Raw genomic sequence first — 22648 nt, 5'->3', positions numbered from 1 at the left:
GCCCCTCTTCATCCCTCAATACCCTACTCAAATGCCCCCTTGTGGAAGTAACTTTGCCAAGGTCCCGGACACGAAGGGACGGCTGTGCTCTGAGGTCCCGCAGCCCCTGCCCCACAGTCTGGACCCCAGCCCCACAGCACTGTATGTTCTAGGTATTAGGTATCCTGAGCGTCAATCACTCAAGAGCACACCCCGTATCTGAACGTACGAGAGCGTGAACGAATGAATGAATGAATGAATGAACAGGTGGACAGACGCAGGGGTGCTCCAGGACTGCAGGCTCCCTGCCGACCACACAGCAGGGTCAGCACAGACCACCCCACTGACCCTGCTTGTGCCGGATCGCACCCACCGAGAAGGTTCAAGGTTTTTCTGCAGCAGCCACAACGCACACGTGAGGAAACTTATTATGCACCCAGAGCAGGGAAATAGAAAAGCAAAAATTAAATTAGACGGCAGCGGAGAAAATGCCCACTGTGCAGAACCAGAACGCCAACAAATTTGTCTGTCCTACCCTGGCAGCGGCCAGGTTTTAATTCGGGTCTCTGGGACACGGCCCCTGAGGCGCTGGAAGGCTCGCGGGAGAGGGGAGAGAACGTGGTTTCAGATGAGCAGACCCGGATTCGATTAGGAAGCACCTTGGACCCCAACTCTCCCTGCAGGCTCGCGGGGCTAGCAAGGAGGGGGCCCATCGCCCCGTGCCCCGTGCCCCGCGCCCCACGCCCCACGCTCAGCCCTGGGAAGGATCGATGAGCGTCAGGAAGAAGGTGTGCGTCACTGGGAGTCTGATCCGGTTTCGGGAGCCGGGGGCAGAGGGGGAGGGGTTGCTAGGGTACAAATGCAGCTCCCTGGGAGTCAGGGAGGCCGCCCCGGCCCGAATTCACCGAGCACCTGAGCTGGGCTGCACCGAGTTCCGGAACGGACACTGCCACCCCCAGGGGGCAGGTACCCCCCTGCTCGCTCAATCGCACGCCTTTTATGGGACGCCCACCGACAGCAGACGACGGTTCTTAAAAACAAACCCAGCTCCCGCGACGAGCCCCTCTGAGCACCAGGTCCTCGAGATGCCCCCACTTGCCTCCAGCCCCCCACGGGCAGGGTCAGCCCCTCTGCCACCTTCTCCCAAGTGCCCCCCGCGTTCCCAAGGAGCCCCTCAGGGCTGGCGGCACGTGGCCACGGGGGCCAGAGACAGTCAAATGGGCCCTGGGGTGGGGTCAGCCGGGAGCCCCGCCGGGCCTCCAGGGACCTCGTACCGCGGGCCCCCCGGGCCAGGCCCAAGCAGCCTGCTCAGCCCCAAAGGGGGACCAGGCGTGGGTGGGCCGGGCCTGCAGCTCCCGAGCCGACTCACTGCCCCACCACGCCCCAGACAGGCCGGGGACAGGCTCACCGGTGACACCAGGGGCAGAGGTCCCCTCCTGGTCAGTCTCCATCCCCCAAGGTGGCCTCACGGCTCTGCTGACCCCTTCCTGGTGCCTTGTGGCTCCGGGGGCCCCCCTGGGGCCGCCGGCCCATCCAAAAGCCCACCCCTGGGGATGCTAACATCCCTACTCCCGAGGGCCCAACCCCCCGCCAGTGAACTTCCGAGGTCAGGTGCTCCAACTGTCCCGGCCCCAGGCTCCCACGGCCATCCTTCCTCAGGTGACCGTCCCGAGCACCGAGGGCAGTGGGGGTGGTCATTACCGCAGTATCCTGGTTGGGCAGGAAGCGGGCTCCCACACAGAAGCCGCTGATCCGAACCGGGGAGGAGGTGCCCAGAGCCCCGTGCAGAGGCTGTCGGGGAAGGAAGGGCACGGCTGAGCCCTGGGACCCCACCACCTTGTCAGGCTGTGACCACACCTCCTGCAGCCCCCCCAGAACACCCTGCATGGGGTCCCCCCACCCCAAGCAGCTCTGACACACGAGGCCGCCATTGGCCTGGCCACAGGAGCACCCCCTAGGCCGCCTGCTCCGGTCACGGGGCTCCGGCCCGGCCCCGATGCTGGCCTGCCCGCGGATGCCGGGTCTCACCCCGGACCGCACACAGAGGCCCATCTACCAAGGTGATGGGCATTGCAAGGGCTCCCCTCTGCTTCTAAGAGTATTTGCGATTCTGTTTCAAAGACCATCCCCGAAGATACCACCTAACACAAGGTGCCTGGGCCCTCGTCCAGCGAGGATGTTAATGTGGCACATCTCAGAGGCCAGACAGCCCGCTGGCCGTGGGGAGGCCTCACCGCCTCCCCGCTCTCGGAGCCCGAGGGGGATGGGGTCCTGACGCGGGTCACTGAGCGGGTGGCCTCCCCCAGAAACCACATGTGAGGGATATAACGGCATCCAGGGCTGCCGGCCTGCACCCCCTCCGCCCGCAGCGACACTGAGGGGCCACGGTCCCCGCCTGGGCCTGTGACTCTCTGCCCCCCGCAGCACCCCAAACTCCACACACGCAGAGACACCAACACCGTCCGGGCACCGAGCGCCCCATCAGGGCCGTCCTGCCTGAGGCCAGGCCCAGACAGCCGGCGGCCTCCACAGGCGTTCCCAGTGGTGGGGGCCGGGCTGTGTCCGCTGGACCCCAGCCGCCCGGGCCTTCGAGGGGGTCGCGACCGAGGGCTCTTACCGTCCACGCAGGCGGGCCGGGCTCTCGTGGTGCCCGCGATCTGCCCCTTTCTGCAGGCACAGCGAGCCGTCTGCCGGGCGATCGTCCTCCTGGGCTGGCTGCTGTCGCGGTCCAGGGTCACAATCTCACAGGTGCCGGCGGCCAGCTGACCTGCAAGAGAGGCACGGGCGTGGGCTGAACGGCCGAGGCAGGGGGCCGAGCGTCCCAGCCCTCCCACCCACGGAGGGGCCCCGGCAGCCGCGGGAGGCAGGCTGCCCGCCCGGAGTGCCCGTCTCAAACTCGCGAAAGGACGCTGTCAGAAACACGCCGTATGGGGCCGGCACTGGGTCAGCCCAGCTACCTCTGCTCTGCACGGGGACGCTCGAGGGCCTGCCCGGGCAGACAGGAAATTAACTGTGGCCCCGTCCGTCACGCCGGAGATGAAGGGGCCGAGCCTCGCTGTCGGGCCTCTGATGGAAGCAGCCAGACCGCCCAGAGCGCAGAGATCCGAGCCCACGCCGGCCCCTGGGTCTCCGCTGGCCAAGACGCATTCCCAGCTGTGTTAACGGCTGCGCGCCCGCCACATCGCAGGGGAGCCTCCCCCCGTCAGCACGGGGCTGAGAGCAGGCACGCTGCACAAGGACGCAGCCAGGTGCACGCACAGACACAGACACGCCCGCACACGCCCGGAAGGTGGGCACGGAACGCACCTCACATGGGTTCACGCGAGCTGGACTCAGGTGTGAAGGTGCCAAGGCCAGGAGCCACACGGGCGGGTACGGGGAGACGCCCACACAGCACATGTGTGACCCATCGACGCCCGCCTAGGTACACAGACGGCGCTCATACGTTGCACACGTGTCCCGTGCAGGCACGCACACACAGGTACACACAGGTTACCTGGATGCCCCCCTCACTCCTGCCTTCCCACGTGGACACTGCCCTGATCCCTAAATACTGGCCACCCCAGGGCACGGGGCTGTCCTTGGTCCACCCCTGGGCCAGCAGTGTCCAGAGAAGGGACAGGTTTCCTTCGAAGGTGACAACCAGTTGGGGTGGCTTCCTCCTCCTCGGTGGTCCCCGAGTCACAGAAAGGGTGCCTGTGCCGCCAACGTCCCAGCAGAGGGGAACCTGCCTTCTGCAGGCTGTCACTTCTGTGAAACCTGGCACGGCCCCCCCCCCCGACCCCCTGAGAACGTTTGCCGGGACGGTGTCGGCTCTGCACGGAGGGCCGTCCTGCCAGAGACCGGCCACCTCGCCCCGTGCCGACCGGAGGCCGTCCCCAGCTCGGCCGGTGCAGCACCGGTGTGTCCCTGGGCTGGGCCCCCACTGCCCCTCCACCCCGGCCACCCAGCTGCAGCCTCCACCCGCGTGTCCACTCTGGAGAACCACCGGAGGCTCTGTGCACTCACGTTCTCACTCTCCCGGTCCCTCGGCAAACAGTAAGCACCTACTGAATGCCGTTGGTGTCGCTGGGCCCCGCAACCATGCTGTGAGCAAAGCAGACCGCACAGCGCCCTGGGGAGCCAGGAGGACCAGCTCCTACAGACACGCGTCACGCGGGGCCCGGCCGGGAGACGGGACAGCGTGGGGACGGGGCCTGCATGCTGGATCACAGGATAAGGGAACCGCGAAGAAGCGACCGCCAGGAGACGGGCCGGTGGGGCAGGTGGGGTGGGGGTGGCTCCCACCCTGCAGGGGAAAGCAGGGGGTTCCCGGGGGCTCCTGGGTGGCACTTCTCAGCCCTGCTGTCCTTCACTGTCCACGTGCCTGCTGTCACCTCGGGCCCCTCCTCCAGGCAGTCCCCCGGGCCCTCCAGGCAGCTCACTGCACAACATCGCTCCTGCCTTTTTGTCACCTATAGGTCCGTAGCCAAGCCCGAGCCGGGTGCAAAGCAGGAAGCACACCCTCGAGCCGGGGGGTGCCGTGTGTGCGTGAGAACCGGGAGGCACCAGACGCGCCAGCCGCGGACTCAGAGGGCTGCGTGCAGTGACCCCAGGCCTGCTACCCAGAGCCTGTCGGACGACACACGAGGTTTCCTGGGGGGGCCGCACGGGTGCGGGGAGAAGGACCCCTGGACACCGTGAGTCCCGCCTGCGAAGCGAGGCGCCAGCCAGCCACGCGACTCCTCACCTAAGGCGTTAACCGGCCCGTGTTCCAGCACGAGCACTGGGGCCACGAGAGACGCTGCCGGGCACATCGGGACTCGGGGCCACAGCGAGGGGGCCGACGGGGTCTCTGCGACCCAGAGCGCCCGTCACCCCGACGGCCCAGCAATCAGCGGTGGTCAGGCCGGCACGGTGGCCCCCACGTGCCACAGCTGTGGCCCACGCCCCGGGCACGGGTGGTGCCGGCAGATGACGAGACTGCCAGGGCCCCCCAGGCGGACACGCTTCCACACCGACCCGCAGCCCACGGCAGGTGCCTCTGATGGCGGGTCAGCTTCCGGGGCCGCCCTGGGAAGGAACCGGAGACGGGAGGGAGGCCCGAACCGCAGCCTGTCACTCGCCCCTGTGTGCAGGCCGCACGTCTGACACGCAGGTGTGGGCAGGGGGCCCCCGAGGGCTGCCGGGGACGGTCCTTCCTGCCTCTCCCGGCGTCCGGGGTGGCGGGTCCTGGTGGCAGCCGCGTCGGGCCGGCCTCCGCCTCCTTCCTCACCAGGCAGCGCTCCGTGCCTCTGCTCTTACGAGTCACCTGCCACCTGGACAGAAGCCCGCTCGCATGACCTCATCATCACGTGAGCACAGCTGCAGAGACCCCACTGCCCGACGAGGCCACACTCACAGGAGGTGAGGACCCGAGTGTAGCTCTTGGGGACCCCATCCGACCTACGAAAGGAAGGAAACAAAGCTTCCCCCTCTGAGAACCCAGAAATGCCCGGCTTGCCACGATCTGGGGGTGCGTACCCTTCACGGCTGGCTGTCTTCCGGAGAGGGGTGCCCCCGGCTCGTTAACTTATCGCCAGCTGACCAGACTCGGGGTTCCCCTGCAGCGCCCAGACCGGTGCCTCTCCGTGCGTCCACCCCCTTCCCTCGGCTGTCCTGGCCGCCCCTCTTCCAGGTCCCCCATCTTACTTTCCATCCCCCAATTTGGGCTGACACACAGACGTCAACCCTGGCCAGCCCCCGTCGCCTGGGGCTCCACCTCGCCGTGCACGGACCCAGACCTGGGCCCCGGCACCCCGTGTCGACAGCTGCAAACAGCCTCACAAGGGGCCGGAAGGGGCCGGTCCAGGGGCACAGGGTCCCAGCGCGTCGGCAGACGGGCCCCGAACGGAGGCGCAGAGAGACGTGACGTGCTTTGCGGCTCAGCGGGGACAGCGTCCTGCCACTCCCGATGCCGCTCGTACCCCACGCGCCGATGTCGCCAGCAGCTCACACGGCTGAGTACGGAGATCAGGTGTCAAAGGAGTGGCCACTGCACGTGGCGAGGACGCTCAGTGTCGCGGAGAACAATCAGCCCGGCCTGGGCGGCAGCCGGCCCTCCACTCGGCCCTGCCTGTCTGTTTTGGGGGTCAGCCACGGAATTCAGGCCGCGACCCGAACATGTGGTACGGACCCACCACCCGCCAGGACTCGGGCGCGGCCATCTGCCGCTGAGCCCCCGGAACCCACCGCGGACGCACCGAAGCTATCACTCAACAAGCTTGTCGGGCCCGCCCATCCGCACCTGCCGGGGGGAGCGGAGTCCCACCTAGCCTGGCGGGAACCCACAGCATCTCGTCCAAGCTGTGCCCACGCTCGGGGCAGGGGTCAGAGGGCAGGCAGGCAGCCGGCCCCGCCCGCGGTGGCCACACCGGCCATTTGGAGCTCAGATATCGTCTGTGGCACACCTGGGTCCCCTCTGGCAGCCAGCTCCTGGCAGACGCACTTCAGAGCTCCGAGGTCACTCTGTTCCACTCAGGGTTCTAGTTTGTGGTCGGGACCCCACTGCCCTCCCATAGGGCAGTAAGCGCCGAGCCAGCAAGCGCACGGCCGGCCCAGATCCGGTGTCTATCTCAGCCCACCCGGCTCCCGGGGCCCCCAGGCCTACACCCTCCCCAGGCCCTGCCGACCCTCCCAGCACCCTGGCTCCTGAGGCTCTGAGGGCAGCAGGGGGGCCCGCCCCGGCCGACGGGGCCGCACGTCCCGCTCAGAGCAGGTGGATACACGTGGAACGAAGTTCAAGGAGACTTGCCCCCGCCTGTGGGTTCAGACACCTCGAGACTCGCAGGGCAGGGACAGAGAAGAAGGTGGCAGCCATCCTGCCCGGCCTGCCCTGGCCGGTGGGCTCTGAGCCCCGGGAAAGGGAGCCTTGGGAGCGGCCCCCACTGCAGGGCTTACTGAGGTAAACCAGCCCCGGTTGTAAGTGAGCCCAAGCCGCTTGTCCCACCAGGTGTGCAGGGGACCAGGGCACTGGCGGGCCTCACTGCCCGCTCGGGCCAGCTCTGACCTCCGGCTGGGCATAAACACCTGCTGGTGGCCGAGCGAGGCCTGACTGTCCCCCCGCCAAGGACTGATGTGCAGGGACCCCACCAGGGACCGGAGGCTCCCAGGGCCCAGGAGAGCAACAGTTAGGGAGGAACCCACAAGAGGACCAGGGACGGGTTTCCTCCTGCCACCAAAGCTCTCTCGTGTCCAGAATGTCAGGAGCCCCCGTGGGTCCTTCAGAGCAGGGCCTCGGAGGGCGTGCCAGCACCGAGGAGGCCAGGACTGTGCCTGGAAACAGTGTCCCAGCTCCGGCACCAGGGGCCACGGCTAAGCTCAACTCCGGGCCTCTCTGCTGCACTGGCCGAGGGCTGGAGCCCTGCCAGGCGGCTGCACGTGGCCCCAGGGGAAGGGGCTGGGGATGCCTACCGGACCCCAGAGGCTAAGAGCCCACTATGGGTCCCACTCACCGCCATGGTCACCTGAGGTGCCGGCTCTGGGCTGGACTGGACCCCAACAACTCCCCGCAAGGTGAGCATTCTGACCGGATTTTACAGAAACAGCCCGCGGACATTCGTCACACGCCGGCGGACCGTGACCGGGGGCCCTGGCGCTCAGGGCAGGGACGTGCCAGGAAGCACCAGCGGGACACATCTTGTGCTTGGCCCCTGGGGGCCTCCTGGGTGTCCGGGGCCCTGGCCAGCGCGGGCAGAGGCCCCCTGAGCCAGAGCCCCCGTGTCCTGGGCTGTCAAGTCTCACGTGTGCCCAGAGTCAGACCAGGCTGGACAGCAGTCCCTCCAGGTCCCCAGCACGGTCCCAGTGGAGGGCCGCCACCACCCAGCCCCCGAGCCTGGTCCCTGAAGGACCGCGAGAGCATCCTGAAGGCGAGCTGTGCCAGAGCCTACCTCGGGGTCACTGCGCTGTTACACGTACATCTCTTTCATCAAGACTTACGGTCCGAGACCTTGTAACCCACTGGCCCAATGACTCCTCCTGCTGCGGGAGTCAGTCCTGCAGGGCCCAGCCTGACCAGGTGCGGCCACTTGCCGCTCCCAGCACCTGGAGGGCCACCTGCCAGGGACTGGAGCCCGAGACCCAGGCCAGGAGCAGAGCGGCCGGCACCGTGGGGGCCTGATCTCGGCCGCTGGACACTGTGGTGTGGGGGCACCGCCTGCCCCGGGCGGACAGTGCCGGCTGTGGTGCAAGATTCCAACGCGGACGTGGGCACCCAGGCACCATGTTCTAAGGATGCCAATGGAGTCTGCAGCCTGATCACCGTAGCAGGTGCCACTCCACCCGGGCCCCTGGTCAGGCATCCTGGGACCCAGGTCCCCAAATCTGCGACTCTGTGCTTGGCTCAAAGTGCTTCTCGGTGAGAAAACAGCACATGCCCAGCGCCCGAGTGGGGGGCGTCCACTTGGCCTGGGTGGGGGTGGGGGCCGAGTTCGCTCCTGCCCACGCTTCAGCACGCACGCAGGTCCCCTGGCAGGTTATGACGACGTTAGACAAGGTGGGATGAGGTGGGGAGGCGGGCTCAGCGCACGGCCCAGGGCTGAGCCGAGCCTGGCCCAGCACAGCCCCTCGGGGCCCCTGCCCCCATCTCCTCCCAATACGTCCAGGCAGACGGAGAAGAGAAGGCGATGGAGACCCAAATCTGCTCTGGACTCCATGGTCAGACCCTGCAGGCAGCGATCTTCCCCTCCTGCCCCCGCAGCCAAGGATGCCCACCTCCCCCCAGCCAAGGGCCCCCAAGTTCACAACTGGCTTCACTCCCAACGCGGGTGAGCTGTCCCCCCGGGTGCCGAGGTGCCCTCTCCCACCGTCCGAGGACGAGGGTGCGGACGCCCACTTGGCCACAGGGCATCCTGGGCCCACGCTGGTGCCGTCCCCAAACCGCAGACTCCTGTGAGCGTTGGGGTGCGGCCCGACCGGACAGGAGGCATGTGGAGGACAGAGCCCTGGGCGTCCCTCCTGTGCACCTGCCTCTCCCGTTACCACCACGGACGGCACTGCCAATGTCCCACCGCGGAGAGCCCGCCAGAGGCTGCACCAGCGGGGACCGATGTGCAGCTTTGTCCCGGGCACACGTTAAGTAGGATGAAAATACACGGAAAAAGGTATAAAACCCGATGGGAGTATGACAGCCTCTGTGTTTGAGCTACAGCAGTCACAGTCCCACTGTCCGCGGTTTGTCACCCGCACGACGTCCACCTTGGCGGAAAGCACCTGCTCCCCCGCCCCCCGCAGCGTGGGAGGGCCAGGTCAGCGCCTCCTCCCTCAAGGGGCAGGTCACTGGCTCCCGTGGCAGGAGAGGGGGGGAGGGGCCGCGGGACATCCGGTGACTTTCACTAAGTGCACCTGCCGTAACCGTCCTCCTTCACGACCAGTCACCGTTGTCCACCTCCTACTGTGCCTGCCTCATGACTTCGCCCAGTCACAAGGCTCGCTCGGTGCTACCACCGTGTGCGCCCCCCCAAACCCGCACCTTGTCCGACAGCCACCACCCCCCCCCCCAGCTCGGGTCCTGCCCCCCGCGGGGAAGGGGGCTCCCGAGCCCTGAAGCCGGCATCCAGTCCTCTATCACAGGAGCCAGGTAAATGCGTGCCGCGGATCACCCAGGACAGCCCTCTGCTCACGGGCACGGGGACCAGCCTGCGAGACGGTGAGTGAAACCGGGACCTTACGGAGGAGGGGACATCTGTGGCCGTGCACGGGTGGCCAGCCCCAGCCGCTCCGCGGCTCCGGCCCCTGGTGCCAGGAGGCACCTGCTCAGAAGACAGTGTGACAGAGGCCCCAGCGCACGGGCGAGGGGACGCTGGTGCAGAGCAGGGGGCAGGGCCACCAGGCTCCCGAGACCAAGAGCCAGAGCAGCTCCAGAGCGCCCGCAGGGTCCCTGGGGGCCCGGGGAGCCCGGGTGCGGGCCACAAAGCCGCTGCTCCCTCGGGGCATGTGCGCTCACGGCCCAGATGCACACACACGCGGGCACGCACACCAGGCTTTCCCAAGGAGCCCCCGTAGGGGCCGTGCGCTCCCTCCCACGGGACTCAGCAGCTGGAAGCAAGTCCGCTCGGACCGCCCACAGAGCCTCAAGGGGTCTCTCCACGGCCCTGTTTCCTTTCCAGCCACACCTCCCAGGATGGCCACGCACCCACACGGCCCCTGCAGACCCTCAGCTGTGTGCCTCCATCTCCAAAGGGACAGTCCCCTCCACCTCTGCACTGGGGGCGATGTCGCCCCTCTGCCTGGACGCCTCCATGCGGCCTGTGCTCAGGCCTTGGCACGCCCCGGTCCGCGGAGACGGCCGCTGATAACGGCCTAGCGGGGAGTCAGGGGCCCTCGGCCCTGGCTGGCCCTTTCGTCCTCACAGCCAGTCCAGCGCTGGGTGAGACCACAGGCGGGACGGGAAAGCCAGACTGTGCATGAACTCAGGAGACCGAGTGGCCTGGCCCGACGCTGCCTGCCTCTTCCTGGCTCTGGCTTAGCTTTGCAGGGAGCGTGTCAGGAAGGTCAATGGCGGGGGCGTGGACTTGGGAGACGGGGGCAGGATGCGTCTGCATGGACGGGTTGTCCTGGTGCCTGTCACAGCTGGAGACCTGCTCCTTCCCCATCCTAAAGAGGAGCCCTTGGCTCGCCCCTGCTCTGCAGATCGGCCCCAGTGTCCCCTGGCTGTCCCCGCTAACACAACTGTGAAATATAATTATGTCTTTTCCAGCAAAGTCAAACATCTCGTGGAAGCCTCCCGGAGCCGGCCGACCTTGTCCCAGCCTGCTCCCGTCACGTACTGCCTGCCCTCTACCACCTGGGCCGTCCCCCCACCCCCTCCCCGAGCTGCGTCCCCTGCCCAAGCCCAGAAGCCGGACGGGTTGGGACAAGAGGGGCAGACGGCAGCCCCCTCCCACAGCCAGACGCACCCTTCCAGAAAGTTCTGCCGGCTCACCCCTGCCCAGTGCCTGACCTGTCCCTCGGCCACCTGTCAAGTTTGAAAACACGGGAAGGGTCCCTCCGTGGGGAGCAGGCAGGCTGTACCAGGAGGGAGGGACGAGCCCCCTCACCATTCCCCGGCTCAGAGAGGAGGGTCCGCTCAAGGACGCCAGCGCCCGCAGGCTCTTCTAAGCGCTGCTGGGGCTGGGCTCTCTAAGAGCTGGGCTTTTCATCTGGGTAAGAGCAGATGGAGGGACCATAATAAAAAAGAAAAGAGAATAATACCTTGATTACAGCTACGAGGCAGGCTTTTCAGGCCTCCAGAAGGGAGATCAAAGCCTCTCTAGTCAAGTTCCCTCCGGTGGCTCCACAGCGGGCCTTAAATCAAATCAGTGCCTCGCCGCCCCTGCCCGCTCCCCCCGCCCAGGCCTGAGGGGTCTGCACCTGCCGACACGGGCCGGGGGAGGGCCAGGCTGGGCCGTGCTGTGCGAGCCAGGGGCAGCCACCATGTGGGTGTTGGGGACCTGCCCGCTGTCACCGCCAATGCCGTCAACCCCGCTGAGGACAGGGCGGTGCCCGGAGGCAGTGGCTGGTCCTTGAGACGCGGGATTTCAGAGCCAGCCGCCGCCTGGGCTGGGCTGGTGGCTTCAACAGGGACATGCCCCCGATGTGCCCTCTGCAGCCCGTGTGCTGTGCTCAGTAATGCCGACGGGGCGTGTGCAGGGCCCGCACGGGGTCACTGGCCTTCACAGTTAAGGCCTGGCCCCCTCCCACCCCCTGGAGCCGACCCAGGCTTCCAGGAACCCAGTCAGACTCCAGCCACGCCCACCTCTTCCCCGGGGCCACCAGGACATCACCCCGGAGGCTGTGTTCTCCCTGCCGTGACAGCTGCTGCCGACCCCACGCCAGCCATCCAGCCAGGGCGCCCGGGCTCTGCCCATGCCAAGCCCGGGGGCAGGACTCCAGAGCAGGAATCACCCCACACCTCTGGATACAACCACAGCCCCACACAGCCTTTCGCCTTGAGAGAGACCAGACAAGCAGCAGGGGCAGCCTCAGTCTCCCCATCTGTGAAGTGAGCCAGCGGGACAAGGCAGCGTTCTTCCCCGTCTGGACTGAGCCACCACCGTGGAGACCAGATGCCACGGGGAGAAGGGCGTGGACGGCGGAGGGAAGGTCCTCGTCCACCACGAGCCAGCCGGTGGAGGGCGGCGGGCCCAGAACCTCCCTCCGAAGGGCACAGCCGTCAGCGGGCTCCAGGGAGAGAAGGCAGGACTCACACCACAGACAGACCTAGAAACAAGCCTCACGCAGCAGGTGGAAAGCGGTGGAGTGATGTGCACCTCCCAAGCCCTGGAACGTGTCAGGTGGCCCCCTCGCCCACAAAAGGGTGACTATCTCCCACGTGGTATGGGCGTAAGTTAGGGAGCTCGAATGTGGATGATCCCAGTGGCCCGTGTCACCCCAGGTCCCCGTAAGAGGGAGATGCAGGGGATCTGACCACAGAGGAATGACCCAGTGACCCCACACAGAGGCTGGATCAGCCAGAGCAAAAGGGCCTCAAAGGTGCTGTGAAGGGCATGGGGGGGTGTGGGAGGACCACGTGGGGGGTCCTGGGCCCCAGCCAACAGCACAGGGCTGCAGAAGGGGGAACCACAACCCCAGTGCCTTCCGGCCACACCATAGAGAGGGTCCCCGCTGGCCCTCCTTCCTCGTGCTTCCTGACGAGACTGTCCCCCGAGATCAGGGCTGCCCCACAAGCCGGGAACCGAAGCTCACGGCCAACACCTGTGCTCCAGTCATGCGACCCTGCAGCTGGGGGGGGGAGACCTCGGCGTAGACACGGCTGGACCAGGGCTGAGAGGATTCAGGTCCACGTTTCAAGTTAAATATTAATTACTGGTGAAAATAGAGTTGGAACACGTGCCCGGCACCGAGCCCTACCCGGGGCAGGAGGCTGGCGGGTCCCCCAACCCCCCAGGGCTGGGAGTGGAGCCCAGAGTCTGCACCCACACTCAGAGCATCAGCCACCACGTGGGGACCCCTGCTCTCCTCATAGACTTCATCACAGACTAAATCGCGTCATCTCCAACACACTTTGGAAAACCCTGAAGGCGTGAGGCTGTCCTCAGGTCCTCTCAATGTGAGAGCAGAGAGGAGGCTTGGTTGAAGCAAAAGGGACCACGACCTAGGTCGTTCCTGCTTGGGAGCCCAGGCCCTTTGCTGTGGAATGATCTGGGCTCAAGCCCCTCTCGGGGCTTGGTAACGAGGCCACAGGGGGCCCTGACCCAAAGCGTTTGGTGAGGACGCCTCCCGGGGATGGGCTGCCCACCAGGAACCACACACCGGGGCCCCTACGGGGGGAGTCCGAGCTTGCCTCTTCCCCTTGGCCTGGCTGGCACAAAGGCCGGGACCCCAGCGGTCGTCACGGGCTCCACAGCTGGTCCCCAGACCTCGTCCCCAGCAGCTGGGCTCACCCTGCCCTTTGGGAGGGGCTGAGGCTCCGGGAGCCCCTGATCCGACCTCTAACCTGGACTAGCAGGTACTGTGTGGGTGGGGGACTGCGCCCAGAAGACTGACCGGGGACAGACCCTCCCCAGAAAGTTCCTGAAGGAGAGCACGCCAGCTTGCATTCCAAAGCAAGGCTCCCCTGTCCGCTCCGACCCTACGTCTCCCACCCCGGGAACGAGCACGTGGCCGGCGTCCCCCCGCTGGCTGCCCCACGTGCCCAGTTATGTCGGTGGCTGCCCGGGTTTAGGCAAGGGCACAAAAGGAGCCGAGGGCCCAGGCCCAGCTGACCGAGGCACTCCCTGCTTCCTTCCCTGGGGCTGGATTCTTCCCGAACCGATCCCGGGCCCTGGGGATGGCCCGACAGCCCGGCTCCTCTGACGTGCAGGCGTGTTATGGAAGAGGGCAGTAAAGGAGGCACTTTCATTGTTCTCCTTGAGGCTGCGAACGCCGCCCCGAGACGTCCATCATCAAGCACCTCGCCGCTGTCCAGCTGGCTCCCAGTCAATTATCCCCGTTAATGTGCCTATTAATGAGGCGACGCCCGGCCTGGCAGGTCCGCGCGCGGCCCCAGGGCCCGTCCCGAGCCGGGCTGGAACACTGCTGGCACAACATCGTAAACACTGGGTAATTACGCCGCAGTTTATGACTTCGCAAAGGTCAATAAAGGCACGCAGCACCGCTCTCCAGCAGGGAGCACCGTGTGGCGGGCGGGGGACCACGGTGGAGCCAGATCCGCCCGGAGAACAAGGGGGCCCCTCCGCACGGGCTGGACCTTGCCCACGGCTGCTCCACGAGGCCCCTGCGCTCCGAGCCTAGAGTCCCGTGAGCCTCCATCCGGGCAGCTACCCGGGCTTCGCCGAGTTAGCGACAAGGGCGGGGGCTGGTGGCCTCCTGGCTCCCGCCCGCACCCCCACCCCAACCAGCCTCTTCCCGGCAAGGGGGCCCTCAGGCCAGGCCGGGTGGGGCTTCTCCCGGCCGCCCCCTCCATGGCAGACGGGATGGGCTTGGGATCCCCAGGCACCTGCATCCCCAAGGAACCACCAGGGTGACGGTAGGGGACTCCTGGCCAAAGGGGCTTGGTGTCCAGGTACGGAGCGTAGGTCATCACCCACTCCTGGCTGGGGCCACCCCCACCCCCCACACTCCCAGTCCCTTACTCTGGTACCCAGTCCTCACTCTGCTACCCAGTGTCGCCGTTAGCAGCGGCCTCCTTGAGGGCCAAAAGAGCCCCTGATGGGCTGACAGGTGAGGCTGCCCGGACCATGGGGCCTCCCAGACAGCCACCTGCCCTCTGCCACAGGTGGCTGTGACCCAGGCCTTCTCCCGGAGGTCCCGTGGACGTCCCAGCAGATCCTTCTCTGGGGCTGGGGTGCCCTACGCACCTCAGGGTGTTCAGCACCACCCCAGGCTTCCCCACTCTGAAGACTGCACGTATCTCCGGATGGTGCCAGATCCCCCAGAGGCCCAGAACCTGCCCTTGACTGAGAACCTGGCTGAGTCACCAAACCTGTGAGCCCTGCTATTTAAAAACATGTTTCCGCTTCAACCTGACGTGGATTCACGTGGCTCTCAGACCATCTCTGGACATACGGGTTCGCTGCAACCAGCAGAAGAAGGGCCAGGGCCTGGGTGGGCTGGGAGGTCGTAGGAGATTGAGGAAGGTCACGGGACATCACGGGAAGGGGTGGGTGGGGAGGGACCGGCACCCGGCTCTCCTGTGTGCTGTGAGTGGCAGGGGCAGGAGGGGCCCGGCTTGTCCAGCTGTCTGTCCCACCTGAGCTGGAGGACGATGGCGGGACGCCCTCCTGCAGCTCCCAGGTGACCTGAAAAGTGCTCACTCCCTGCTCTGCTGTCTTTCAGGATGTGCTTGAAATGACCCAACGTGCACGAACATCACAGAGCCAACGTGATTTCCGTGCACGGGTCACCCCAAAGGCCTGGGCACCCCGGGAGGGCCGGGGTCCTCAGGTGGCAGTCGGGCAAGCTGGGGAGCCTGCCGTCATCCCGGAGGGAAGGAGGGGCCCGGCGGGGGCCATGGAGGTCAGGGCGGAACCAGGCCTGTCCTGCAGCCCCAGCAGGCCAGCCCGCACGCCGCGGCCGAAGCGACTCCCTTCTCCCCCCAAGGGCGCGTCCTCCTCCAGATGGGGCCCCCCGCAGGCCCAGAAGCCTGGCTTTCTCTGCAGACCCTGGTCTCACGGGAGGGTGCCCCTCGGATCCCCGGGCTCTGGGGGAGCTGCTAGGGAGCACCGGCATTCAGCCAGGCACGCGCAGCCCTGCGCTCGTCCGAATATCCTCCCCCGCCCCTCCCCGCATGATGGCACCCACGAGACAGGAAGCAGGTGTCCCTGAGCAGTCCCGGAAGTGCGGGCTACGGCAGAGCTGTTTCCGGCACTGGCCGTCTATCTTAGGAAGAAGCAGCCTTGGAGGGACCAGTGTGTCCCTGCCTTGGGCTCCAGGAGGACAGAGGTGGCCGCAGGGACGGCTGCTGGTCCCCCGTGACATCACGTAAGGGTGTGCTCTGCGTCCAGTGGCCCAGCCTCCACGACAGGTGGCCCGGGGGTTTGTCCCCCACCCTGCCCGGCTCCCACAGAGGACCTGGGGGCGGCACGTGGGGACAGGGCACCTGGGGACAAGCCTGTCTCCTCCATCGGCAGGAGCTGTGTGGAGGCTTCCTGCTGGCAGAAGGGCGGGACGCTGCCCTCTCTCCCAGATGACCTGGCGGGGAGACAACCGTGCGGGAGGTACCTGGAGGGAGGCAGGTGTGCAGGTGATGGTGGCCCTGAGCGAGACGCACGGAGGGAGGGAGAGGGGCGCGTTCTGGAGGCCAAGGGGACAAAGATCCAGAGACCGGAGGGTGAGCACAGGGAGGGGCTCCAAGGACACCCCAGCACACCGGCCTCCCCTCGTCCCTGGGCGGGCACATAAGCGGAACGTGGTAACCTGCACTGACAGATGCCCCCTCAGCCCTCCTCCTGGCTGACCTTGACCACGCAGACCCCTCCGCAGCCTTCAGGCCAGACCAGGCGGGGGGCACCGCTCCCTGCCCCCGTGTGGATCCCGACCTGCGGTGGATGCATCCTCCTTCCCTGAGTCTCTGTCCTCCGTCCCTGCCTGGGCAGCAGGGGTACCGGGGCTAGGACCGCTCGGCGAAGAGCCTCTGCGCCCCGTGCCCGGGGCCGTGGCCCTCAGACACCGGGTACCTGCAGGCTCCCCGTTAAAGCCGAGGGAGGCAGCGGAGGACCTGGGAAGGAGACCACCCGCCGGGCAGCCGCGCGAGCCCTCGAGGGGAACCACCAGCAGCAGCTCGGAGACACGTAACGCCGGGGGAGTGTGCGAGCTCAGGACACCGGGGACGGTGCAGAGATGGATCTTTGGCAAGCGCATCTGGTGTCTCCGGTGGGCTTTCTTTAGACAGCGCGGGTGATGTTCCTGCCAAGTTGCCGATTGGAAAACCACGTTTCCCAGCCTTGGCAAGCATCTCCTGGATCACAGGAAGCAACGGGATCTGAGGGCTCATTACCTGGCCGGGGGGGGGGGGGCAGTGCAGTCTACACTGAGGGCGCCCACCCCCAAGCCTCAGGACAGCGACGGAATCCACATGGGGCCAGCTGGTCTCTCTGACAAAGCAGCGAAGGCAACTCCACGGAGGAGGAAAGATCGCTGTCCAGCGGAAGATGCCGGAATGATTAGGAGTCAGAGATGCCAAAAATGAGCCCAGACTCAGGCCTTACACCGATCACAAAAAAATCAACTCACAGTGGGGATCTAAATAAAAAAAACACAATAATCTAAAACTTCCAGACGAAAACGTAGGAGAGAATCTGCGTGACCTTCAGTTTGGTAAAATGAGCCGTTAGACAAACCACCAGAAACACGATCCACGAGAAAGAAAAAGATAAACTGAGCGTCACCAACATTAAGCACTTCTGTTCTCAGAAGATGCCGTTAAGAGCGCAAAAGACAAGCAGAGGCACGGAGAAAATGCCACACGCGTCCGGCAAGGCACTTGCGTCCAGAAGGTGCACGAACCCTCAACACTCCACCGGAAGAGAATAACCCGACTAAGAAACGGGCACCAGATCCCAACAGACACCTCCCCCTCAAATGGCAGAACGGGCACACGGAAACATATTCAACAGTATTTGTCACCAGAAAGTTCCAAACCGAAACAAGGACGTACCAGCACACGTGCATTCGAACAGCTAACACACGAAAATCTGAAAATCTCCACCTGCCGGAGAGGACGCACGGAGACCAAGAACGGCTCCCTCGCCGCGGGAGGGCAGGCGACACGGGGCGGCTGCTGCGGAAGGCGACTGGGCGGTTTCTCGTGAACGGACACGCTCCCGCCGGCCACTGCGCCTTCTCGACCCGGCGAGCCGCTCCTGCGATGGGACTGGCCCTCACTGACGTTCACGCCTACGTGCTCACAAAAGACTGCTTGCACCTTTTTGCTCACACCTGGACACAAGCCAGGGGTCCTTCCGCAGCTGGACGGACACACGAGCCGTGGCCCATCCGGACCACGGGACGGTCCTCCGCGCGGCCGAGAGATGAGCTATCAGGCCACGAAAAAGACGGGGAAGAACCTTAAGCGCTCATCCCTCAGCCAGAGAAGCCAATCTGAAGAGGCTGCGTCTTCTGTGAGTCCAACTCTACGACGTTCTGGGAAAAACAAAGCGACAGCGAAGATAAAAAACTTAGCGGCTGCCGGTTTGCGAGGAAGGAAGCGGGGGAGAGGGAGAGGAAGGGAGAGGAGGAGAGGGACGTTTCAGTCCAGGGAAACCAGCCTGGGTGACCCCAACGGGGCCACGCGGCATCATCCGCCGGAAGCCGTGTTACTTCACGACTCAGCGAGTGGCCCGAACACACACACCCTTGCAGGATTCCTGTCGGGATCCCGGAGGGAGTTCACGTGCCGTCAGGAGCACCTCACCGTGTTGGAGGCGTGTGAGCTGCCTGCAGACGCGGGGCCACCGTGCCGCCCTGATGCGCGGACGCCGTAAGACGGAGGCGGTGGGAACCGCGCAGAAGCACTGTCTCTAGCGAATGAAGCGGGTTCCCAGGGGGATACAAGTGCCCCAATCTGACGCTGCTCTACGTCTGCACGTGACCAGTCAGGCAAGTGGAGGCGGCTGGTGGAGCCAGGCTTCACACGGTGGCGGTGGGAGGTCAGATCAGCAAGCGCGGGAGGCTGAACGATCCATTGGTCGGTGTGAGTTCCCGTCAGCTCCCAGGTTCCTGCACACGCGGACCTACCTCCGTGTTCGGTCCGCTTAGAGGATCCGGAAGCAACAGCAGCCCATTAGCAACAAGGACACCCGACGCCCGATTGTGGTCTCTAACACCACCCCCCCCCCCCCCCCCACCAACCAGGACTCCTCGGGGGAAATGGCTTATTTGAGGGTTGGGTAGGAAGTGTGGCATCTTGTGGAGACGAGAAGGAAGGAAGGACTCAAAAACCAAACAATATCATTGGGGGGGGAGGCTATGTCAAAGGCACACGGGAGTTCCCAGGGACTTAGGCTAAAACATTTGAGCAACCAGATAAACAAAGCAGCAGCAGAGCATCTCATTCAAAACACACGGTGCTCTCAGTCTGCGGCGATAACCATAAATGGCCGAAGCAACTCTCCGATGGGGAGAAGATTGCAAATCTCCAAGGCTGAAGAATCCCCACTGATTTCTGTAGACACCTGCCCTCAAGGAAGTGGAGCGTAACTCCCCACTCCCCAGCCGCGGGCTGCGCCCTATACGATGACTTCCTTCCAAAGAGAACATCGCAGAAGGAGAGAAGAGAGGACCGTCGCTGAAGAAGAGCCTGACAGACCAGCTCAGCCAAGTGATGGAGGGCACGGTCCTCGGGGTACATCGCGTCCAAGGCATCTGCCCTGATACGATGGGGTGAGAAGGCACCCCCCCCCGCTGCGGTCTGCCGCCCGCAGACCCACGTCCCCAGCCTCCCCACGCGAGAAACATCGGACAAAACCCGACAGAGAGCCTTTCTACGAAACACCTGCCCGGTGTCCTCAACAGTGCCAAGGTCGTCACCAGCAAGCAGAGTCTGAGAGACCGTCCTGGCCACAAGAAGCCCAAGGAACCATGAGGACTGAATGTCTGGTGGTGCCCTGGACAGGACAGGCCTGCCTGGCACTTCACAGGACACCCTATGGAGCCAATCCTCGCCGCTTTCCCCCTGGGATCCAGCCCGCCTTCTGCCCACTCCTCGTATGGGGTCCCACACCCCGAGAAGCCCCTCCCCGCAGGCTTGGCCCCCAAAGGCCTATACCAAGCAAAACAGACAGGCTCTCTTGTGAGCAGCTCCATTTGCGTTCCTGGGCCGGCCTGCCTTGGGCCACGTTTGCTCACTGCCTGCCTGCATAGATCTGACACCACCACCAGGATGGACGGATGGAGGGACAAACGGAGGGACGGACAGATAAAGGGAGGGATGCAGGGATGGAGGGAGGGAGGGAGCAGGGAAGGGGGCAGCTGACCACGGAGCTCTGAAGGTAGGGGCCACTCAGCAGTCACTTCTGCGTGTCCTGGGCCACGGGGCTGGACAGCGCGGATGCCTGGAGATGCCTCTGGGGGAACGGAGGCCCACCTCACAGATGCTGCCGGGACCCCCACGAGGACACACACGGGAAGGAGCTGAGGACCCCTTCCAGACAGTAGAGTGCTGGGCTTCGTGAGCTGTGTTTGGAGATCAAATGAATCTTCCTCTGGGGAAAAAGGAAGAAGGCGGGAGGATGAGGGACACGGTCCCCTCTCCGAGGTGGCAATTGTGTCAGAGAGCCTGAGTAGGAACTGCCTCCCAGAGGTACGAGCATCAGGAAAGTCCAGCCCACTGTGGGCAGGACCGGGACGGCCGTGGAGAGGTGGGTCACACGGGAGGGACAGTAGACGCGTCCCAGGGTCACGGACCCACCCAGAAGCGCCAGGCCGTGTGCAGGGTGGGAGGGCTGGACACACTCCGGACAGGCCACCGCTGAGGGTGGGGCAGGCGTCCTCCCCCGTCCCCCACCGGCCACTCACACAAGGCCCACGGCAGGCAGGGTCCACGGCCCTAGGGTGGCCGCGCTGGGGGCCAGCAGGGGAGCCCCGGGGGGGTCTGCCCTCGGCAGCGGCCATGATGTTGTCCCAGCAGCAGCCACAGAGCAGCGTCCACGGGTGTTTGGTAAATGACTGAGTGCACGTACTACGGCCCAGATGCCGACTCTCTTCTGGAACCTTCCTGGAATCCTGGGGGCCGAGGTCCAAGGGGGAGTCATCAGAACCTCCAGAAAGCCAGAAGGGGCGGCAACTCCTGGGGACAGCGTTGTCCAGGATTCCCTGAGGCAGGAGCGGGAGTGGCCCTTCAGGGAAGCTGGGGGTTGAGGCAGGGAGTGCGGTGGGGCAGGGTGGGGGTGGATCTAGAAGGCCGGTCTGCGCAGGTCAGAACCTTCCAGAACCTGGGCCCCAGGCTCAGGCCCTGGCATCCAGCTGTCAGGGAAGCCTGAGCAATGTGTCACAGGACAAGATCAAGGCACGGGGCAAATGGGGAAAGAAAGGTTCACAGGACAGCAAGGACCCTGGGATCGGGGACCAGAGGGGATGGGCGGAGGGCGGCCCTTTCTCCAGTCCCACGACCTGGCTGCCTGAACCCAGGGTCGATTTGTTTCTTCTTCTTCTGCTCCTATTGGGTTTGACGGCTGGCATTTCCGTGGCGCCCGTGGCTTGTGGCCCCAAGTTAACCGAGGTCAGGGAGCGCAGCACTGGTGGCCCGGGGCTTGGGGGGCGTGCCGGTCAGAGTAGGAAGCAGGTTGAGGCTGTGGGGGCAGAACAGGCTCTTCTCAGCACCGTGCGGTAAGGCTGATGCTGAGGCCCTGGGCCCAGCCCTCGGGGAGACACCGGCCCCCGGGCCATGCTCTGTGTCCTAAAGTAGGCGTCTGCCTGGGTGCCCCAAAGCCCTCACCAACGGGGGCCCTCGGAGCCTGGAGTCTGGCCCACACCCCCAGGAGCACCCAGCCAGCAAGGGCGGGACAGAGCCCCCCCACAGCTCATTCGGCGCAAAAAAGGGAGAGCGCCACGGCTGGATTTCGAAGGGAGAAAAGACTGGAAATTCCGGCTATTTTCTAAAAGTGAGGACACGGAGGCTGGTGGCAGATCACTATCTTGGGAAGTCAGACAGCTAATGTGTTTATCCATTCCATTAACTGCTCTCTCATTCCAGAACGAGTATGAAGGGCAACAAAGCAGTTAACTCAGGGAGGTCTAACCCCGCCGTCCTCGCGGTCAGGAAGTAGGGGGACGGGAGGGACACAGAGATGCTTGGAGAGCACAGGGGGGTAAGGCACCCACCTTGGCCATCGGAGGTTCTGGATCGGCCCCAGGAGCCCACCGCGCCCTGTGGGGCACCCACACCACCCAGGAGAGGCACAGGGACCCCACTCCTCCCTCCGCGACGGGGCCAAGCAGCCCGATTACAAACAACAACCGTTAGGCCCCACCAATCAGCCACCCGACACCAAGCGAACCGTCCAGGGTATCTTTACAAGCGAGTAAATCCCGAGTTTGTTCCAATGAAGTATTTATGAGGCCTCTTGTTTCAAAACTGCACGGATGGCCTTTTTCTAATCCGATCTGTGCTGCGAGAGTAAATACAGAAACACCGGACGCGGGGCTCAGCACGGGAGCGCCGTGCACGCACGTGGAGTCCGCCCCCCAGGGCACACTTCAGGCCCGGAGGCGGGGGCCCAGGCCCTGGGGGGCCCCACCCTGAGGAGGTCAGAGGCTACCCGCTCCCACTCTGAAACAGCCTCCTGCATCAGGAATCAGAGTGTTTCCTGCCGTTATGTCCCGCTTCCATGCAGCCCTGAGCTCACGCGCACAGACCACCCTCCCGGGGCCCACAGCCTGGCTCCGACACTGGCCAGCTTGCCTCAGTCTCCCTGTCTGACACCCGGGACGGCTGGCTGAGGTCATCACCGGCCAGGTGCTCAGGACAAAGTCCCCGCCCTGCATGCCGGGAGAGGTCACTGGAGATCCTGTCCAAGGAAGTGGTAGGGTCCCTGCGGGGCCGCTGCTGACCTGACCGGAGCCCTGAATCTGCTGGGCCGGAGCCACGGGCCTTTCAGGGTTCCTGGGAGTCTGGCAGCCCCCTGCAGTCCCAGTCCAGGCGCGGGCAGGGCAGAAAGGGCAGTCCCAGTCCAGGCGTGGGCAGGGCCGGGCCCGGCAGGCGTGCCTCAGTGAC

General features: G+C 65.3%; 1 protein-coding gene across 2 annotated transcripts in view; it reads right to left on the bottom strand.

Moving 5' to 3' along the window:
- TAFA5 (TAFA chemokine like family member 5) overlaps positions 1-22648 on the bottom strand; it is a 190415-nt gene that overhangs the window by 71392 nt on the left and 96375 nt on the right. For both annotated transcript variants that reach the window (XM_078449284.2, XM_078449285.2), the window contains exon 2: positions 2597-2746. In XM_078449284.2, coding sequence (XP_078305410.1) covers positions 2597-2746 — 150 coding nt within the window. The remainder of the gene's footprint in view (positions 1-2596; positions 2747-22648) is intronic.

The sequence above is a fragment of the Panthera onca genome, chromosome B4, assembly GCF_046562875.1.
Source record: "Panthera onca isolate mPanOnc1 chromosome B4, mPanOnc1 haplotype 2, whole genome shotgun sequence".
In the NCBI taxonomy this organism is placed as follows: Eukaryota; Metazoa; Chordata; class Mammalia; order Carnivora; family Felidae; genus Panthera; species Panthera onca.
This window is presented reverse-complemented; position numbering and strand designations above follow the sequence as displayed.